We start from the raw sequence: 21,337 nt of genomic DNA on the forward strand, positions 1-21,337 counted from the left end.
TAGCCAGGTAGAAAATCTGTTTTGCTTTAAAAAAATGAGAACCGGAGAACCACACAGTCCTCTGAGTGTTTGAGGTGATCAGTGACAGTCCCTGCTCATCATTGCTCAGATTTTTAAAGACAGCAGTAGCAATGCCAAAATGCTGATCAGGCGTTCACTAACTCTATCCCCACTTCTTATCTGCCTAATAGCTACGTCTCTGTATTTCATGTCAATAAATAATATATTTAATGAAGTACTTGAGATTAGTTACTTAGCAGTTGCTGCATTTTTTTAGTGAGGGCGGAAAACGTTGCTTAGGAGGAAGAACTTAGGTTTTTACACCAATTAATTTTCTGCCAGACCCAGGAATGGCCTTTTCCACCCCATTGCATGGGAAGGCTCACTTTCACGTGCCGTTGGTGCTGTGAAGGAGGTGGCTGGATGGTCCTGTCCTCCCCAGCTGGGTGTTTCCAGCTCCAGAGAGGAGTAATGAGCCTTGAGAATATTGCCCAATTACCAGCTTTGGGAAGGTGCAAAGGGGAGTCTGGGTTTGTGGATTTGGAGTGGTTTGGGTACAGTTCATAACCATCTCTTCAATTTTTTTTTATCAAGATTTGGGGAGCTGCAGGTTCCTGTGTGGGAACAAATTGGTGACCCGCTGAAGTCTGGCATTTTTCTGTCTCATATTTGATGCTCCAGAGGAAAGTGAACTTCCTCTGCAAGTACTGTGTTTATCAAACTGCAGTTGAGCATCACAGTGGAGAGAGATGCCGCTTTCTCATGCCAAGTCATGCACAGACCACCACAGGCTAGGATTAATGATCATTGATTATTTCTTGTAGTCTAGTGTAATACTAAAGCTCTTATATGCTACTTCCAATCAGACTTGAAACACTAGTCTCAGATCATGTTACAAATTGGAGACTCAGCTCCGTGTTGTTGGAGGATTTAAGATTCCTGAAGCTTTCTCAGACGTTCCAGTGCAAAGCCAGGTTTCAGTGTAATTTTGTCTTGTGTGAGAATAATTAGTTGACGGCCAGAACTCAGAGTGAAATTCCGGGTGTGGGAGCTAACCCCCAGAGGAAGCACTCGCAAAAACAAAGCTGTTGAATTGAACTGTCTTATTTCTGGCACTTGCCAATTCAAGCAGTCTGTGCAATGTATTCTAGGTGGCAGCTGGGTCACAGCGTTGCTTGTAGGCATTTCTTAGGTGGGTTAATGGGCTTCACCCTGGTGCCCTGCCTGCGGGGAGGGCAGCAAGGGGCCCAAATGTGCGTGCAAAAGAGCTCAGCTTTGTCACCTATGGAGTTTTCTCCTCCTGTGATAGTCCCCGTACGGGCTGTGGTAGGCATGTCTGCTCCACTCGCTCTCATTCATCACTCTAGGAGCAATCTGGAGACCTGTGTAGTTTTGCATTAGGTGCAGCGATGCAACAGAGAAGAAAATCTCTACCGTTTCCACGGCAACTTGTGCATCGGACCCTGGCTGGAGCGAGGCAGAAGGATGCTGTCGGTCTCTGCAGTCAGTGACTTCAGTAAAAGCTTGTCGTACAAAAGCACATGCTCCTCGTGCCCCGTGTCCCAGCCCCTCGTGGTTAATGACGTAAGGGGACTGTGGTGAACGTATTACCATAAGCACAGCTCTAGATTTCCAATTATAACTTTATTCCTTCGTATTTCAACCCATTGGTTCAGTTTTCTATCTGCAGATAGTTGTTGCAGAGCCCTTCAGGGTTATCCATTCAGATCTTGCTGAGGATGGGATGGTCAGCAGTAGTTAGCACTAGGTGACTGGTGACCTGTGTTAAACAGTCTGGGAGGCTCAGTGCCGTCACTGGCTGATGGACACCCACAGCCCAGATGCTGTCAGCACCAGTGGCTCCCTCAGCAGCACTGGTTGGGGGACAGAGGGACTGGACTTCTTCCTTTTTCCCTCCAATTCAGGTTGCACACTGAGAAGCAGTTTATAGATAATTCCACCCTACAGTTTTCCTGGCTGAAACAACCTGTGCCCTTCTGTGTGTGTTTGTGCGTAGGTTTGCGTATGTGTTTGCATAGTCCATGGGTTGCACAAAAACCAGCCCTGTTCAACACATACTGTGTGGCAGTAATGATATCATTTCTTTCAGTGAAATGTGACTTGCTTCACACCTCAGTGATAATTCTACGGCCGTTTGGTTTCCATTGGAGTGCTTTATTTAAAATTCACATCGTCTTCACTGGATGTTTATGATACTTTCCTACAGTCATAAAAAGCTTAAGGCTTCTGCTTATGGAGCAAAGTAAATATTTGGTCTAATTTGCAACTAACCTGAGATGGTTCCTAATTAGAGCAGCTGAGCTGTAAATGGTGTAAGATCTCTCAAGCTGATTACAAGCATGTATGTGACATCTTTACCGTAACTGTAGAAAGGAAGGGGGGAAAAAAATGCACCACTCCATTCACAAGAAACTTCTGTTATGCTGTAAAATGCAAGAGTCCCAAGATTTGCTGCTGTAATTACAGTTGGACAATCAGTAGAAAAGTGCACTTCCAGTATTTTACACAGCTTTCTAACATGCCAAAATACCCTCCCTTTTTAAGCAATTATAGCTCACGTAGAATTTGAGCTCATCAGGAGTTGTCTGTCAAAATGTTTTTAATGAAAAATTGAGTTTGCATAACACTGACACATTGATGTCTTTTGCTTCTAACTGTTGACACTGATGGGCTAAAAAGCTTGATTTTTGGGGAGGGAGAAAATTGCATTAGTTCAGCTCATTTGGAGAATCTCTGTTTGCTGAATTAATTTGTTCAAGCTTTGTTTTTTCTGCTGAGTATTAAACCCTGTTTCCCAACTGTGTGTGTATATATATATAAATATATATACACTGCCTGAGGGGAATAGTCCAGCTCCCATTTTCTGTGGCTATGTTTTCTTACGCTGCAGGTGGTCCAAGCCAGGGCAGGGTGTGGAGCTGGGAGCGTGGGCTGTGTCACGGCCAGTATGGGCTGCTCACCAAGCTTCTGCCCCGTTCTCCCCAGACTCTGCTGCTGCACCTCAGGACCTGAATTAGAAGCGTCACGGTTCTTCCCTAAGTGTCGTTTTGATTAATTCAGTTGATATGATGAAGCCTGTGATGACTTGCTGAGTAGATACCCGCTTTGTGAAGCTCTAGTTAACGTTAGCAGCAGTATAGGGTTAGTCACAACCCAGTGCCTTGGTGTTGCTTCACTGGTACCCTCTCACTCTGCTCACAGTGGAGATATATAGATGCTAGAGCACGTTACCAGTCTCAAGGTGGCTTTATTAGCTCTGTTTCACCTTTCCAATAAACATCTGAAGAATGAAGTTGTTGTTTTCTTTCTTCCCTGGAACACACTTGAGCGTGAGGGAGCTGTGTGGGATACTCTGCCCTTGTCTGAAATGAGCTCAGAAATGTAAAAAGAAGCAGGGATAAAAGCTCTCTGGGGAAGAGGACAAGTTCCATCAGCGCCCCAGCCCTTGGTGGTTGTCAGAAATTAGTCACGTGGGAAGCAGCCAAATGGCCCTGCTCTGCCACGCTTCGGTTTTGCTGCCGTTGTGTTGGGATTGTGAAAGGTTGTCGGAGATGGGGAGCGCATCTTTCACAGTCGTGTAGCATCCACTATCTGAGGCGCTCCCAGTCCTCCTCTGACATCTTTAAATTAAGTTTCCCTGCCCCTGTGTGACTCAGTACTATCTTTGCTGTAATGGGAGAGGAGACTTGGACAGAGATAGATGAAGGTGTTTGCTGAAGGTCTCACAACAGTTCTCTGGCGGTGTTGCTCTGCTGCTCTCCAGCGCTGTCTTGGAGACAAGGTTGTCCTTTCTCCCTTGAGGATGCCAAAGGGAAGTGTATTAAGTGTATTAGCCCTTTTTTTTTTTTTTTTTTCCCTTCCACACCCCAGCCTCCTCTTCCTGTGTTTGAGCAGAATGAAATTATCTGGACGGGTGAAGCAAGTTGGCTTCAGACTTCTTGTCAAATTAACTTTGCTTGTCTGTGGGTGCGTGGGGCTGCGTGGCAGGAGTCAGCAGCACAGGTGACAGCGGCACACCGGTGGGGTCAGAGGCGCTTATGGGACCTGTAGGGGTTGGCAACGTGAGAAATGGTCTATTTTAAATTTGTATTTCAGTCGAGAGGAAAAGATCAAATGTATTTATAATTGCTGCCGTCGTGCTAGCTGACAACAGACTCGTGCTTTCCTCCACGTATCATCTGGCTCCAGCAGTATTTGTGAGAGCTCTCATCTGCCGGGGCAAGGAGGGTATTTGGCATTGCACAGAGCTGTCTATCCAACCCTGTATGGTTAATGTGGGCACTGATGAGTGATGCTCAGGGACTCTGCAGCCACAGGTTGGCTGGTGACAGGAATCCCCAAGAGTAGGCTACCTGCTGTGAGTAACCAGGCAGGAACCTGGTGCGTACTGAGATATTCAGAAACAGGCAGCAGGACCTCTCTTGCAGGGTCTGAGGGACCATGCACAGCTAACTCGGAGGCTAGAATATGATGAAGGGCACAGTTTCCCTCACTAGCTCACAAAAATGAGCTGGCAAAACGGGACCATGGTGTCTTCTGAGATCATTATGTGGTAATCGCTCAGTTGCAATGAAGCACGTTTGGCTGGGCAGCACCAGTAAGCTGCTGGTGGTGTCCAGGCGTGGGGTCGTGGGAGCTGTTAGCTTGTCTTTTTCATGTGTTGCTTGTTCTTCCCTTGGCATGTCACCTCCAGGGTCAGCCCTGATGGTGAGCAGGGTGGTCCCAGGGCTCAGCGAGGCTGGGCATGCTGACGGGCTGTGATCTGGGTGCCCCCTCTGTTTTGGTGCTGGCAGAAAGAGAAGTGACTGCGAAGTCAAAAGTTGTTTTCCCCCTTGTAATGTAACCCTAGTGATGATGTGTGGCACTGACCCAAAGTTGCCAGGCTGTGATCCTTATGGTTATCATTGTATTATGACTTATTTATTATAACACATCAACAAATGTAATGTTTCATTGTCCTCTGCCTCAGAAAAGGGACTTATCATCTTCCAGTGATAGATATCTCAGCTCTGATGGAAATTCAGTGTCTTCTACTTCACGCCTTCACCCTTCTTAGGCCAGCGAAAGTGCTAATAGTGGAAAAGGAGGTCTGACGAATGCTAGTAATCCCATGTATGCATTAAATCCCCAGCACCTTCTGTGTAATGGAGTATGTTGGTAAACTCATAAGCTACCTGCTGTAGAGTCCTGTTTCCACTGATAATGAGCCAAAAGCCCTTTTCAATGCATTGAAAGTGGGGTAATGTGAAATAAAATCATTCTGGACAAATGTAGGGAGCAGAGTTGTCAGCAAGTGGTCAGGAGGAAAGGCAGATCTGGTTTGTTAGGCATAAGTTACAGGGTGTAGCTAACAGTGACAGCAGATGCATAAATTGCTCTGGCTTTCTCAGGGAGATATTGACCCAGAATCCACTCTGAGGGAAGAGTAAGAGTTCCCTTTACTGATGCAAAATCAGACCAGATTGAAAAAGCAGTGACCTCCATAATAGAAAAAAAAATAAAAAAACAACCACAATTGCCTGTTCTTCCCATTACTTTTGTTTTCAGTAGTTCACTGAAGCTTGTTCATTTAGGAGCAATAAATATGAGGAACGCTTAGTTTTACTAGTTCCTGCCTCCTAGCTGAATGAAATGAACTCTCCAAGGACTCTTATTCCCTGTGTGCCAAACAGGGAAACCTGAAGGATATTGAATGACATGCAGAAACTCAAGGAAGAATCATTAGCAGTGAAGCATCTAGCTAACTCTCTTAAAAGTTAAGATGAGAAGCTTCAATGAAAGTGACCTTCACACTTGATGTTCCCTCTTTTGCTTTTCTCCACGCTTGAAGCTCTGGTAATGACTTTTTTACCCACTTTGTCACTGTGTCACTTATTTCATGAAAGATTTCCATAGCTAGGGAGTAATTTCGATCCAGGGTGGTAGTATCTACAGCTGTTGGGTGGATGCAAAATACAAAGGCCATACATAGGGTTAGATCTTCTCTTTGTAGTGGACTGAGCAAAAACTTGACATAGGTTGCTAAATATAGTTCTTTAATATTTTATTTCAAACTTGATTATAACTTTAAGAAAGGATAAAATGATCAGCAGATGTTTCTTTGAGTAGCCTATGCTGCCCTCTTTGACCAGTGCAGAATTTTGCTGGAGAGCACAAGGAAAGCATGTTGGGAATGGAAAAACTATGCAAAAGCAGAGGCTGTAAACCCATGGGCTCTCGGGCATCAGAGTGCAAATGCTGGTGTGCTGTGGGAGGGTGACGTATGTAATCGTGTCTGGGTCAGATGAGAGGACAGGGAAGGATCAGAACAGAAAGTGAAGAAGAGAAGAAACATGCAAGGCTCAGAAGTAAGGAGAGCAGAAAGTGCCAGTAGTCAGGCTGGAAGAGAAGATGAAGAAAGGAGCCTTTTGGGAAGGAGTTAGCTCTAGGGCATTCTTTTTAAATTTTGATTTTAAATTGCAGTAGGCTTTTATAATTGTGACTGAAACCCAAATTAATGGCCCCACTTGAGACACCAGTGCCTGCTTGATTGCTTGAAATGGGGATAGTTTAGGTAAAAACAGTATATTTTGCTTTTAAGATAATTAAAGGTTTATTTTTATTGAAATGGAACTTTTCTAGGGGTGATAAAGACATAAATCATGTCTGGTGTTCCTTCAGTTTACAGTGAGCAAAAGAGTAAGAAGTTTATTTTCCTGCATCAAAACAATTATTTTAGCTTGTTTTTCAGTTTTAACTTTATACTGAACAATTTTACCAAGAACGATCCTTGTGGTTTTTAAAGCCCATAAAGTGTTCCTGGAGACATAGGACTCAAAATGTGTTCCAGAGTGTTTTCTTCCTAATATGCATGGAAAAATTCCTCTCTGATGCCAGCTGCCAGCCCATAGAGATGAAGGCATATAACTAGTTGGTCATGGAGAGGCTTTTTCATTGCCTTGATGAAGTAGTTCCTAATCTGGCTGACCTTGTTGGTCAGCAGGAGACCAAGCTGTCCCATCCCCCTGGCAGGTCTGGTGTCAGAGCACTGTAGCCTCGTAGGTCTGGGAAATGATGGGCTCTTCTTCTCAACGATGCTGTTGGGCTCTTCTCAACGCCACGGGGTGCTGTGAAATGCTTCTTGTCCAACCTGAAGGGAGCAGTTACTCCTCCAGGTATCCTCAGAATGGAAGAAATTGTTTTGATCAGCGAATAAGCTTGTGTAAAGTTCAGGTGGAAGGGGAAAAGGTGGTATTAATTTTTATAGTGTTTGGACTGAGTGAAAAGTAGTATTATTCGATCACAAATTAACTGTAGGTACTCAACCCTCACATAATCTATTCAATATCTTGGGATATTTTCATCCTTGTGACTTCATTCCCACCGAGAATTTCTTCAGGGCATGTGTTAACTTAAAAATAATATATAAACAAGGTGCGAACAGTTCAGTTAAGTGATACCCTGAGGTTAAAAACACAGTGATCAAATTCAGTGTCTGAAGTTGGCAGGGAGATTGTCTTATCGCCTAGGGAAGACTTTAAATTAAACTTGTTTTGAAATGTAGGTGTTAAGTGTGTGAAAGAAACTCGCCGCATCTAAACGAAGCAGGTTTTCCGAAGTTGACGAGAGCTGGTTGAGCTCTTGGGCTGCCTTTAGGAGAGAGAGGGACTGCACTCCCACCACGTAACCTGTCTGCTGAGGTTGTGCCTGGTAGCATCTGTGAGGAGAAAATCTTTAGGTGAAATCAGAGCTGTGCTCTCTGTCTGGATGCCATTGGCCTGGGCCCCCTGGCACCAGCAGCGGGCAGGGCTGTGCTGTCGACTGCTTGAGCTATAACAGAGCCAACAGCTTCATGTTTATTTTTGTTGGGCTTCTGAGACCTTATTAACTTGAAGGGAGTTTTTGGAGATACCGAATTTCTGCACTGTGCGTATGTTCAGCTTTTTGGTCTCCCTGGTGTTGCCATCTTCAAGTAAATGCAGGGGGAGTAGCCTCAAAAGGAGCCAAAATCCTTTCCCATTTTAGATTAAATGGGCGGAGGATTAAGCTCCTTCCCCCAGTAATAAGATCCTCTGATTGCCATGGCTTTTGAAGTATCTTTTCCTTTATGTGATGGATTACGTATGTGCCCATGAAGTAAAAGTTAACTTGGCTGTGAAAATCTAACAAGTTTTTCTCGATGATCATTTTATTTTTGGTTGTTTGCTTCGTACAATGATGATGGACATGTACCATCCCTGCCTACAGCATGAGACAGGACAAATTGTCCTGCAGTTGTTCTGTCTCATGCTCTTCTCAAGCCATAGGTTGTTGGTGACTGTCTGGGACCATTTGGAAGATGAAAGCTCTCTCAAGGTCACAGTATCGAGGATTAAAACGAATGTGGGAGAAGAGGGGAAAGTGGACTGGATGGGAAGCTCCTTAAGCTGGCTGCGTTATAGACTCTAACTCAATTTACATGTGGACTAAACAACACCTTTCTGTCACCCCTGGCCAGCAAAAAAAACACAGCTGCAGTTGGATTTTCAGTATCTGACCACCATCTTCCAAGGTGGTCTATGTAGTCGCATGGTTTCTAGTCTCAGGGTTTAAATTTGGAAGGCAGTAGCTGCATGTGTTAGTGCAGTAATACACATGGTATATTTGAAGCCCATCCCAGCAGCAGGACCCTAAAGTATTCACAGTATATAAACGGTACAGTCACCTTTTTGCATAAACCACTAAGTCTTTCCTTCCTTTTGACAGATTGAAGACATCATTACAAGAATGCAGGATGACAAAACAGGTGGAGTTCCCATCCGCACTGTCAAGAGCTTTCTGTCCAAAATCCCCAGCGTCGTCACCGGTAAGGACCCCACTTAGTGGGGAAGAGAACATGAGCTGGTGCTTGCTGGCTCTAAGGAAATGCGCCGCTAAAGCCACAAAAAAGAAGGAATGTAGGAAAAAAAAATATGCTCTCCTCTGTTTATTTTTTCTGCGCATCGTTATTAGGAGGTGAAGTATTGAACCAAGAATTCTTAACTCCTTTTTAAGGAAGCAAGCATTTATATTTCTTTGTGGTGCGTTATTAAAAAATGTTACATAGCTTTTGTGGCTATCACAGTATTACACATCAGAATCATTCCCTATGATGGAAGAAGGTAAGACCATCTTAGGGAAGAGCTCAGGAAAAAAAGTTGAAACTGTTTTCTCACTCATACCCAGATACTCTTACTGGGCTTCAATCACAAGTAGAGGAATGTGAAATACCTTTTATGCATGTGTGCTGCTTTATTAAAGCTGTGTGTACAAAAGTGCAGATGGTGCAGAGTCAGAGTTCAAAACTGTCCCTACACGTTTTTCCAGTCAAAATATCTTCCAGTGCAACAAAGAACTTTGCCATTGATGATGAGTTTATTCAGGATGATGGAGGATTTGCACTTGAGTTTCTGGTACATGTTTCCACTAACTTCATAGCAGTGTTCATTACGGTGGCACAAAGCTACTGTTTTCCCTCTCCCCACCAGTAGACTGTTGTCCAGTATGAGATACCCAGCTACTCCTGTGACTTATAATTGATGATGTTGTGTATTTCTGTAAAGTAAGTATGATTTTCTCTGTCCTCCAGAGTCTCTTTCCAAACCAGACCAGATACACACACTGATGAGTCTGTTTAGGGAAGTTTCCCCTCCTGTTCTGAAAAGTGAAGAGCTTTGTTCTCTGTGGCTGTGGCTTCGCTGCAGTAAAATTCAGATGATGGCTGAAAATGTAAAAGTTGTGTTGTTGCATATAGACGGCATGCCAATAACTGAGAGAAGACTGGCAGTTCAAAGGGACCTTTCTTGCTCTTGGGGTCTTTATACTGTTGTAAAATAATGGGGAGAAATGTCTCTTGTCAACAGGGGTGCTGGCAGTGCAGCTGGTGTCCAGCCATTGCAAAGGGGGTTCCCTGCAGTGGAATGTATCTGAGCTGAAGCACTTCAGAAATATCTTTACTGTGAAAATGGTCGGATTGAGCAGAGTTTGAGGTTGCGTTGATTGATTCAGGACTGTGATTTGATATCCTTGTAACAGAAAAAAATGTCCAACTTAAGCTACAGGGATGGAATACAAATCTTCAGGGTTCTTGGGGATAGGCAGGGAATATGGAAATTGGAATTAAGTTTTTGCTTAAATGAGGCTCAGTCCAGTTAATCCTTTTTTATTGAGCAACAGGCTCTTCTGTCTGAAATTGATTTCAGGGCGGTGAGTCAGTGTAACTGGCAGTTGCAGGATTAGGGTTTTACAGTGGAAAAGAAACATGAATCTAGAACGAGATGTGAAAATTGTGTTACTAAATTGCAGGTTATGGCTGGATCAGGTATGAGCTAACTGTTCTTGAAGGTTTCTGGGAAAAATAACCATTTATCTGATTTGAAAACTCATTCTGTAAACTCACCTCTGCAATACACAGGCTGCGTGTCTTAAGATTAACTCTGCTAAAACAGGTTTCTGATATTCCTGTTAATATGCATAGCACTGATTAAGGAATGGATCTGGTCATCAAGCAACCACCTGTTACTCAAAAGGAGGAGGAAACAGGAGACCTCACAGCATCTTTAAACTGATTATGCTTATCCTTAAGTGCTCCCTGGTGCGATGTAAACTGCCCCCTTGGACTCTGCTGTTCTGGAGCAGCAGCTGCAATTACATCACCTTGAAATGGCTGGTTTTTCACAGCACAGGGAGTAGTAGAAAGATGAAGATAAAATAAGAGCAAAACCTCCCTCCAGTGCTCACAGAAAATCCTCAAATTTGGAGGGAAATAAGCTCAGTACCATTCCATTCGGGTGAAGGGATTTGAAGGCAGCTCCCTTGTGATGCACCAGGCAGTGCATGAAGCCTCCCAGTTTGAAAAGTCTGGGGAAAATAATGGCTTATCTAAGGAGCCCGAAGTTTTCTCCACTTCTCATTTCACCTTTCAGATGCATAGACCAAAATCAAAAGAAATTTATATGTGGTTTCAGTACTTGTGATAGATGGGTAAAGAGCTGGAGCACTGGAAGAGGCAGGAGAGCACCTATGTTTGAACAGAAGTTTAGGTCATTGGGTTTGTTCAGTCTGGGGAAGGAAAGGCCAAAGGGAGTGAGAGGCTGTAGAGAAGACAGGGTCAGACCTTTACTCGAAAGCCCATGGTGGACACACAAAAGACAATGTACACAAGTTGCAGGAAAAGAAATCCCAGCTAGATCTAAGAAGAAAGTTGTTTATGGTCTGAGCAGCTGAGGATGGGCCTGGTGGCTTGGAGAGGCTGTGGAACCAGGGCTTTGGAGCTGTTCAGAAACCCCTGAGCCCAGCTGAACTGAGCCATCTGACCTAACTCTGCATCTGGCCTTGCTTTGCATGGGGGTTGGAGTAGATGATCTCCAGAGAATCATTCCCCTTTGAATATCCAATGAGCATAAGAATAATTCACTTTTAGTGCTTGTATAATTCCACTCAGCGTCATCAACACAAGAGAAGAGCTTGTATTTTCAAAAACTTTGGACTCCCTCTTGGGAAGAGCTTAATTTCTAGACTCTGGCATTCTCACACACTTTTTATTTCTACCTGAAAAAAGGAACAACAACACTGAGATGTGATTTACTTGGCAGGCTCACAGTGACTGTGATTAACAGGGGTTTATTTTTGCTTGACACGTCTATTGTAATTGCTTCTCACAGGAGAAAATGTAAAATCTTAAAGAAAAAGAAACATTACAGCAGTGCCTTGGTGCTCTAAACAGGCAGCTCTGTTTATAATGCAGCAAAGTGGGTGTTTGATTTAAAGTTTGGATACTAGGGAATGAATCGCTCATCTGTGTTTTGCTTTCATCTGTCCTGATGCTTAAGTTGTGAATGAGGCACTGTGTAACACGAGGAGAATGAGCCTCAGGGAGTTATCATTAGTGGTCCTCTCTCGACAACAGCAATCTGGGAAAAGGATGAAAAACCCTTTTTTAAATGTATGATGAGTCCGTGTGGGGATGCTGTGCCAAAGGCACATTTTAATCTGCATTAGAAGTAGATTTGTGTATCCTCCTCCCTGGTTTTTGGCTGAAAGTAGGTCAGTCAAAGAAGGACACATCACACCATTATCTTCTTTGGTTATGTCTTCACTTTCATGGGCAAGCAACAGAGAACTAAAGTAAGACAAAACCAGTCTGTGTGGCATCTGCGTGCACGATTCTGACTTTGTCCAATGATAAGTTTAGAGTATGGAATGAAAAACTGAGGGCAGATATTGAGTAGTGCTGTGATCCATGCCCAGACTAGGTCCGCAGCCCATGGACATGGTGGTGGTTGCTGCCAATAGAGTTAAACATTTCTCTCTTAGTGAGAAAAAAGAATTCCTTAGTAATGATTTTGTTTCTGTAAATGAATTAGCAATTCTCTATTTTCCCAGTCATCAGACTGCTGTAAGAACATCTCATTATACTAATAAGCAGCAAAACTGGGTTTTTAATCTTTTTGATTTCCATACAATTGTATCTTAAAACTAACTTCCTGTTTGGTAGGAGGACCAGATGCCTGTACTTTCTTTTCCCACCGATCTGGACTTGGCCCTATGAGGTTGTAGAGAGGTCTCTTCTCCCAAGTAACAGGCGATAGAACAAGAGGAAATAACCTCATGTTGTGCCAGGGGAGGTTTAGACTGGATATTACGAAAAATTTGTACACTGAAAGGGTTATTAAGCATTGGAACAGGCTGCCCGGGGAAGTGGTTGAGTCACCATCCCTGGAGGTATTTAAAAGACATGTAGATGTAGTGCTTAGTGATATGGTGTAGTGATGGTTTTTGTCAGCATTAGGTTGATGGCTGGACTAGATTATCTGAAAGGTCCCTTCCAACCTAAGTGATTCTATTAATATTATAAAGAAAAAAAAGAGTCAGAAAAGTCAGAAAGAAGTCAGTGCTGTAGCAGCTGAGCTTTCCAGTGCAAAAAGCCTCCTTTGTGCTCCCCAATCTGCGCCCCTCAACCTTCAGGATTTCTCCTGGTCCTGTCTTTGCTACTGCAACCCAAAGGAGATGTGCAGTCTACAAGCCTTGCACCATTCTGCCCTCTTCCCAAGAGGTTTTGATAGAGCTTCTTGGCAGAGGGGGTTGTACTAGATGATGATCTGAAGCTCTCTTCCAACCCCTACCATTCTGTGATTCTTTCTGACCCATAACCTTCAAGCAGGCCTGTCCCAACAGCTCCGTTTTGAGTGATGCCTCCTCCTTCCAGCAGCAGTCCCCTAGTTGGTACCTCGCTCGTGTGCTGCTCCTGACCCTTACCCCAAGGCTCACTTGTCGTCTTGCTCTGCCCCCAAAGCTGCCTGTGTGGCTGTGAATGGGTTGGAGGGTGATGTCCCAGCTGTACCAGCTTGGGTTAAGCACTGTCATGCCAGCTTCGTGCGTACAGCCCTGCCAGTGCATTTCACTCCTGACCTGCCGTGTCTGTCTTAAGTCCCAGGTGTCCCTGAGCAGAAAGTGGCAGCATTGCTGAGATGTGCCAGATGGCCTGTCGTTACTCGAGACTCATGATCTAAACCAAGTTTAAGCTGCCATGTGTCTCTGTCTGAAGAAGCCAGCATGTGTCTTGGCAAATGCCTACGGAGTTGTCCCAGAACACATCAGAATGTCACTCGCTCAAAGAAAATGCATTTGGCTGGAGTACGGAAATCCCATAGTGTTGGGAAAGAGAGAATTTATTATTGATAGTGTTCCCTGGGGGTGTGGTTCAGGACAGCTGAGTTCTGCTGGACGACTTCATACGCCTATGGTGAAATAAGCTCCCCCAGTGCCAGTCATTCATAGAATGGTTAGAGTTGGAAGGGACCTTAAAGATCATGGAGTTCCAACCACCCTGCTATGGGCAGGGACACCTCCCACCAGACCAGGTTGCTCAAAGCCCCATCCAGCCTGGTCTTGAACACTTCCAGGTGTCGGGCATTCACAACTTCCCCGGGCAACCTGTTGCAGTGTCTCACCACCCTCACAGTAAAGAATTTCTTCCTAATAGCTAATCTAAATCTCCCCTTTTTCAGTTTAAAAACATTACCCCTCTTCCTATCACTATGCTCCCTGATAAAAGAGTCCCTCCATCTTTCCTGTAGGCTTCCTGAAGTACCAAAAGGCAGCTGTAAGGTCTCCTTGGAGTCTTCTTCAGGTGAACAACCTGGAGATTCATTGCCTTTTCCCTCAAATGCATCTCTCATCCAGATGTGGTAGCCAGAGGTGCAGCAGTTTCCTTATCCTCCAGGGTTTGAAAGGTCCCCACCCTGAGGAACTGCTCAAAGAAAGAGGTTCGGTGGTGTGGGGAGCAGGACTAGGACTGGTGATGCTGACAAGAGCCAGCACCCATCACCAAGCATTGCCTGGAGAGCAGGCTGCAAGGCTGAGCGCTCTGCCACAATGTTCACTTTATTTCTTTTCTTCAGAGGTAGAACTTTCCTCAGTGCCTTACAGAAACTGTTTTCATTGGGACCAAATAACTCCATAAGTTGGTTGTGCAAGGATCTGGCTTCCCCTGGCTTGTCTGTCCAGTGGTTTGCATCGTCTGACCATAGGATTTGAACTGGGGACTGAGCCTCATACAGATTTCCTTGAATGTTTGAGTGGTTTTATTCTAGATCGAAACCATCTGTCCCTGTGTCTGGGACAGCACTGATCTCTGAACCTCAACAGCTGGAACATTTGCCAAAATGAGTGTCTGGGTCTGAACTTCCAGCCCAGATCAATCTCTTTTTTTCTTTTTCTTTTCTTTTTTTTTTTTAATTTATTTTATTTTGTCTTTCCTTTGCAGTTTTGCTTTGAGAAACAGGAGACCTGAGATATGGTGCTGACTCTGTTTCAGGCTAAGTTAGTAGGTGTATATATTCCCAAATCTAAACCAAGTGCAATCTTTTGATTAAACATGAGTGAGCCCATTCAGTTAAAACAAGCAAAATAACCTTTGCCAAAACTTCAGTCAATATCCAAAATAACTTTGGGTGTTTCCTGGTTTATAAATGATATAAATGATGGGTTAAAATTTACATATATTTATATATACAGATATAGTACTGTATCATTTCTGGTGGTTTTTCGCATTTATGTACAGCAGATGCTACACAATAAATTCAACAGCGTTGTGCAATTGCGTGTAGGAAGCTGGCTTGCAAACGCTGGTTGAGCATACAAATCCATTTATTTCTCATCAAAAATCAATTGCTCTGAGCAAGTTGCATTTAAACTAATTCAAGTCAAGCCTGGGCTTCTTCATCACAACTTACATTTTCTTCTTTTATGCATCTCTTCTTCAAATTGCACCCAATGGAAATGTAATCCATCCTTCCCTCAATAAGAAGGTTGTTATAGCTTTTAATCTAGCATTTCAAAGCTGCTGTGAATCACGTAGCATTAGACATGTCAACTGTGATACAAGTAGTGCATGCCTTGCAATTTTTCTTTCCTGTAGCTTTCTCTTAAGCTCTCTATTCCCATGCCAGGAGACAAATTAACCCAGTTAAGGAGCCAAAGAGTTATGCTGTCTTCATCCTCCTCCCTCCCTTTTCTCTTTGAGTGCATCCAGCTTCCTGCCTTTCAAAGGGTGAGAGGGACGGGGGTAGGGAAAGACGAAAACCAGCTCTCTGAAGTGTAGCAGTTTCTTTGCCTGTTGTTAAGATGCTAAAAGGATTTGATTTTCAGAGGACAAGGGGGATAGCAGATTAATTGAATAGGGTATGGTTGTTAAAGAATAAGAAAAAGCAACCAGAATTAATATTTTGAACAGTGAGTATTTGATATCTCTCTCTGCATACCTGTACACTTAAATACACATAAAGAGCATGCAATTTTTCTTGAAAGTAAGCCTAAGAGTGGTAAGTGTTGTATGCTAGAAATGAAGGACAGGCTTCTGCACTTGTAGGCGCTGTGCAGCGTGAGGACTGCCAGTGTTTGTGTGTCACTGCCCTCTGCTGCAGCCGAGATACAGTTCAGTTCTTCAGCTTCACTTCCATCGCAGCTGGGCTGTGTTGCTGTTGGGCTCTCCCAGCTCAGGTCTACCTTCTCTGGTGCATTTCCTCTGCGACTCATTCCACGGTCATGGTCCTCCCAGCTGTGTGACATGATTCACATGTCACACAGCCCAAATATTGCTGTGTGCATGGTTCCACAGCCAGTCGGAGCTGTGAGAGGAAGGATGCTGTTCAAAGCTGGCTGTTGATGCCACTTCCTTGTGTCTTCTTCATAGTTCTCAGTTCCCTTTGGGACTGCTTGTCTCCACACCGACCAGGGTGCTCCTACGTCACGTGAAGCTTCTGCATCCCTTAAAAATGTGTGCACGCATTATGGGATAAGTCCTAAATGATGAAATGAAACTAAGCATCACTCTTAAAATTACCAAAATTTGATGTCTTGCATAACCATGTGCTTTCATATGACAGCACTTGACAGCAATCATACCTGAGGTGGAAAACGCTACACAAAAAGCACATCACGGCAGCGAGCGCTTAAAAAGTTGGCTTAGGCAACTGCAGAATGCTTACAAAACACATCCTGAGACTTTAGTATTTAGTCAGTAAAATTGCCTCTCAAGTGCTATCTGAACATTATGAGGAATTTAATTTCCTTACATTAGAATTGTGAAGGTCCTTGCTGGTTCTACTTGTCCTTGCGGGAGTTGAACCTCTGTGTCCCTCAAGTGAAGCTACGATAAATCAGAAACTTAAATAATGATGCTACATGGATGTTCCTGTGGGCAATTAAAATACAATGAAAAATCACCAAATGGCACAGCTTTATCTTTCTGCAGAGATAGTGACTGCTCTTCCCAGTCACCAGAATTGTTGTCAAAAGAGAAAATAAAACCAAGACGACCTTCTAGCTACCTGGGCAGAAGTTAGAACAGCACGAAACTATAATTTATCTTATTGAAGAATATGAGCATAAAAATTACTGGGAGGCATCAAATGAAAGCTATGAGCCTGGAACAAAGCAAGTCTATTAAAAATGGTTTAATTTTATTTTTTTTTTTCCCAAGAATTGCTTTTAGGTCTTTTGAGTCTTTCAGTAAAACTCAAAGCTGAAATGGAGACGGGTTTGATGATAAATTACCTGCTGAACTCCAGTGTTTAGATGAATTGGTAATTCAGCCACAGTAACAAAAAATGTTACATATTAAGAGCATTCTCATTGCTGACTTCAGTTTTATTCTGAAACACAGCATTTAGCTGATGGAATATTGTGGCTAATGAATAAAGCATTAAAAAGAAAAGTCAACAATATTTCAATGCCTGTAGAAATTCATAGGAATGAATGATTAATGCTTTTATGCATTCATCTTGCTATCTTCAAAAGCGCCAGCATTATTACAAAAGTTTGTTTCCAGATCTGAATGACACAGCAAAAGAGCAGAGATTAATTATAAGTACTGCGTGGCTTTGATTTTACTTTTTTTTGGATGTGAGTGTTGAGCAGACTGCACTCAAGCTGCAGTACTTCACCTCTCCTGCCTTCGCTTCGCAGCAACCTGGGAGCTGCGTGGTGAAGGCTCTACCAACACAGTTTTGTGTTTTTTCACACCTCTTGCTTTGTTTCTGCCCGGCCTCCGGCGTTCCTGTGGGCTGTGAAGCATCAAACACCCAGCAGAGCAGCTTGGCTCCCGCTGTGCCTGAGAAGCCACGTACCCGCCGAGGCGCATGCGGAGCCCTGACCCTTAGACAAACCATTTTTACCTTGAGGTGCTGCAAAAGCAATGGTCTGTAAGTGCCCAATGGTAATCGATAGCAAAGTGAAGGGGCAAATCTTTTGAGTGTGGTTTGGCAACTCTACTTTGAATCTGTTGCTTTAATTCAATGCTATTACAGCCATTAGAAGAAGAAACCCCTCTCATTATTGGGTGAATACATCTGCCTCATTATTCCATGCATATATTCTGTTCATTCTTATCTCTCGTTCTGTGGCTTTTTTAGTCGAAGTAATTTTCAGGGTGGTATTTATTGAGCAGAGTCTTACTTGCATTTTAATTAAAGGGCTTATATTGCAAAACACAACAGTTTGTTCTGGAGTTTAAATTTCCTGACTTTAATCAATGTGGTGTTCTAATGAAATTCAGAAGTTAACTTTAGTAACTGTAAATCCAGTCTCATGAATAATTTTCTGTTCTTTTACACATACATTAGGTGAATGATTCTTCTATGTATGATCTATCTCAGTTTCAACATTGAAATTACCATTAATGTACCTGTTAGGGGATAGGGTGGAAAGGAAAGGTTGGTTTGAGTTTTTTGACTTTAAATAATACAAAGAATTATATAGTGCACCAGCTTATTTTTACCTGCCATAAATAGTGCACCAGTCAGAAATCACTGTTGCTAAAAGCTGCACCTGGGACGGTTACAATACATCTCCAGAAGATGCTGTAGCTGAAGGGGGTTGGCATAGTGTGAGGGTGGACAAACCTCATTACCTGGTTTGTGTGGATACCATGAAGGGTTCATGAATCCTTGTTTTATTCCGCCTGTTCCAGTAGAAATCCTCAGGTCTTTGGTCTGGTGTGTATTTGCAACACAGCACTTGGGACTGCCATAGATTTGGCTTTAGAACCTTCCATCAGAAATGGCAAACAGGAAAATGAAAAAGCTTTTTGGCTTTTCATACATATCCATGGTTATAAATAATACACATTTACATGTTTTCTTTAACTTTTTTTTTTTTCCTGTGTGGATAAATCTCTCAAAATTGCATGCTGGTTTCCCATGGATTTGTTTTGAGTATGGTGTGAATTGATGAGCTTGGATATTTTTGATGTATGATTCACTACCACATGCAGGGAAGAAAATTATATTTTGGTCCTGCGGAGAAATAAAACTAAGCAATTAGGTCTTTGTTCAGTTAATTCCTATTTGATGGCTGCATGCTTTGCAAGAGTGTCTCAGAATTCTGCTCCACTACAAGGTCACTTCCACAATAAGAGTTTTCTCCATGCAGATACCTCTACAATGTGGCCAGGATTGCAGATTAACTCTTGCCTAGAAAGGAGTAATAAAACATGCAGGAAACTTTGAGAAGTTGGTTAATTTAAAATGCTAATTATACTCACATACACATAAAAAAAGAACATAGACTGATAAGAAAAGTAATGTATGTTTGTAGCAGTGGAAGGTTTTACATGCAACTATTGTAGGATTTTGTGTTGTATTTCATAGGAAGTATTATTCTTTTTGTACCTTATTTTTGTTGTGGATAGGATTGTGTCTCTTCTTTTTTTTTTTTCCGTGGTTTTTTTTTTAAACTTTATTGTTTGCTGGTTGGTGCCAAAATCATTGTCAAATTCACCTGAGTGAGTAATTTCTGATGGGTTTTTTCTTTTTTTTTTTCTGTTGATATTTAACCTTTGCCCTAAGTATTCAGGAAATTTCATTCCTATTTCCTGAGTCAGTTAGGCTGACTGAAGCCCACGCTTTTTAGTAAATGAGAGATTTGCCAAATGTCCAGTGTTATTTTGTTGAATGCTGTCTACTTTTTTTCTCCTATGAGACACACAGTGACAGGTGAGCTTTCTAAAGGAACAGTAGTAGCTGCAGAAAAGAAATAAAAGTGACTGTATTCTAGCGAGATTTCAATCACAAGGCTATTCAAGGCTGGCATTGCTGAAACTAATGAATTGGCAGTGGCATATTCATCAAAGTTTATTTCTTTTGTCAGGTAGAAAAACCAAGCTCCTAAGACTAAATCTGTTAAAAGGTGATTTATAGTTTTGCGTTGTAGCATCTTTTATTCATCATTTACGTCACTGCTACATGGATATTGCATTATGGATCTTTAGGTTTTTTTTAAAGTAGGAAGAGTGGATTTTAGAGCTCCGAAGAATGTTGGGTCCCTGACACACGCTTGCTTTCTTGGAGAGCTGTAAGATGTACTTGGAGATGACACATGCCTAGAAGTTGAAAACACATGACAACTTGAAACTCTAAAAAAAACCCAACAACAACCAAAAAGACAATGAAAATCTTTCAAAGTGAGCTTGTCAGTACACCTTCGTTTACTGATTTCAGCAACTTGCTTTGCCACAAGTTTAGTGTGTCTGGGCACCGTGCTGTGCCCAGTGGGAGCTGACAGGAATCATCTCAGACACTGCAGCCATAGGCCCGGCAATAAATAACACAGGTGTAAAGGCTCACAACTCTTGTTGTGTGTCCTTCACGTTCCCAGGAGGAGAGGGCTGACCGTTGGTGGGCAGAGGAGGGATGGAGACCTCTGCCCATAGTGCCAACCTGCACAGCAAGAGGTTGTGGTGGTCCTTGTGGTTTGGTCTGCTTATATACAGCTTCCCTGCCTCAAGTCCTCTTTACAGCTGTGGATCTTGCAGGAAAGTATCCAATTTAAAAAATGCCTGGTGTAAAAAAAATCTGCTGTAACCTTTTAAAAGCTTCTGTCATCTTTAAGGCACCCTTCTGTCACCCAAAAGTTACTTCTTGTTTCTGTTCTGACTTTGTCCAAGATTACCTTCTGGTATTGAACCTGGTGTTACGGTTGACAATGAAGATACCTGTTCTCCCCAAAACCGTTCTTAGTCACTGCAGTGAAATAGCCACTTGACTTTCTGTTTGTGAGGTTATTAAATTGAGTCCCGGAAAGCATGTCCGACTACAAAGCACTTTTTCCAGGCCTTTAATTCCTCTTGTGTTTCTTCCCTGGACTCTTTCCCAAGTTTTTAAACAACCTTTTCGAACAGTGAGCACCAGAACTGTCTGAAGTTCTCCATTAACTGCTGTGCTACTGCCAAGTATGGGGTAATGTAACCTCCCTGCTCCTGCTCCACAACCTTCCCTCAGAGGTGCAGCACCACGCTGACCACTCACATTTTCCTTCTGGGTGCAAATTCCCAACAGGAATATGCCCATCAAGGAGGAGCCTGGTAAGCACTCTGTTACCTTTGTTTTTATCCATGATGCATAAATAAATTAATGAATTCCTGCTTTTTACGTAGCGTGTTAATACATCTCAGCACCAGCTCTGTCAATGGGATACTGCTCATTTGTTCCCTGTTTGGCTTTTTGCTCTTGTTGTCAGCAATGAGCCTTGAGCATCAAGAGACATATCAAGTCTACAAACATCATTTTATGTCTTGGCTCTAATAGGAGAGCATATTGGCATGTTACAATCTTTCTTTGCAGGCTGTTCTTCCCCATTAACTGGTATGGGCTGTCCCACGGGGAGCATCTCACTTACTCAGATAACTGAGTATCTCTGTGTGTTCCCCTAATCTTTTGTACAAGACAGCTGACAGATAACTGAGTATCTCTGTGCGTTCCCCTAATCTTTTGTACAAGACAGCTGAGCAGACATTCATGAGTGTATTCCTCTGTATTTG

General features: G+C 42.9%; 1 protein-coding gene across 5 annotated transcripts in view; it reads left to right on the plus strand.

The window, feature by feature from the left end:
- Nucleotides 1-21,337, plus strand: part of RGS6 (regulator of G-protein signaling 6) — a 275,931-nt gene that overhangs the window by 158,384 nt on the left and 96,210 nt on the right. For all 5 annotated transcript variants that reach the window (XM_014941850.1, XM_014941848.1, XM_014941851.1 and 2 more), the window contains exon 3: nucleotides 8,746-8,845. In XM_014941850.1, the coding sequence (XP_014797336.1) occupies nucleotides 8,746-8,845 (100 nt within the window). The remainder of the gene's footprint in view (nucleotides 1-8,745; nucleotides 8,846-21,337) is intronic.

Source organism: Calidris pugnax, unplaced genomic scaffold (assembly GCF_001431845.1).
Source record: "Calidris pugnax isolate Ruff unplaced genomic scaffold, ASM143184v1 scaffold56, whole genome shotgun sequence".
In the NCBI taxonomy this organism is placed as follows: domain Eukaryota; kingdom Metazoa; phylum Chordata; class Aves; order Charadriiformes; family Scolopacidae; genus Calidris; species Calidris pugnax.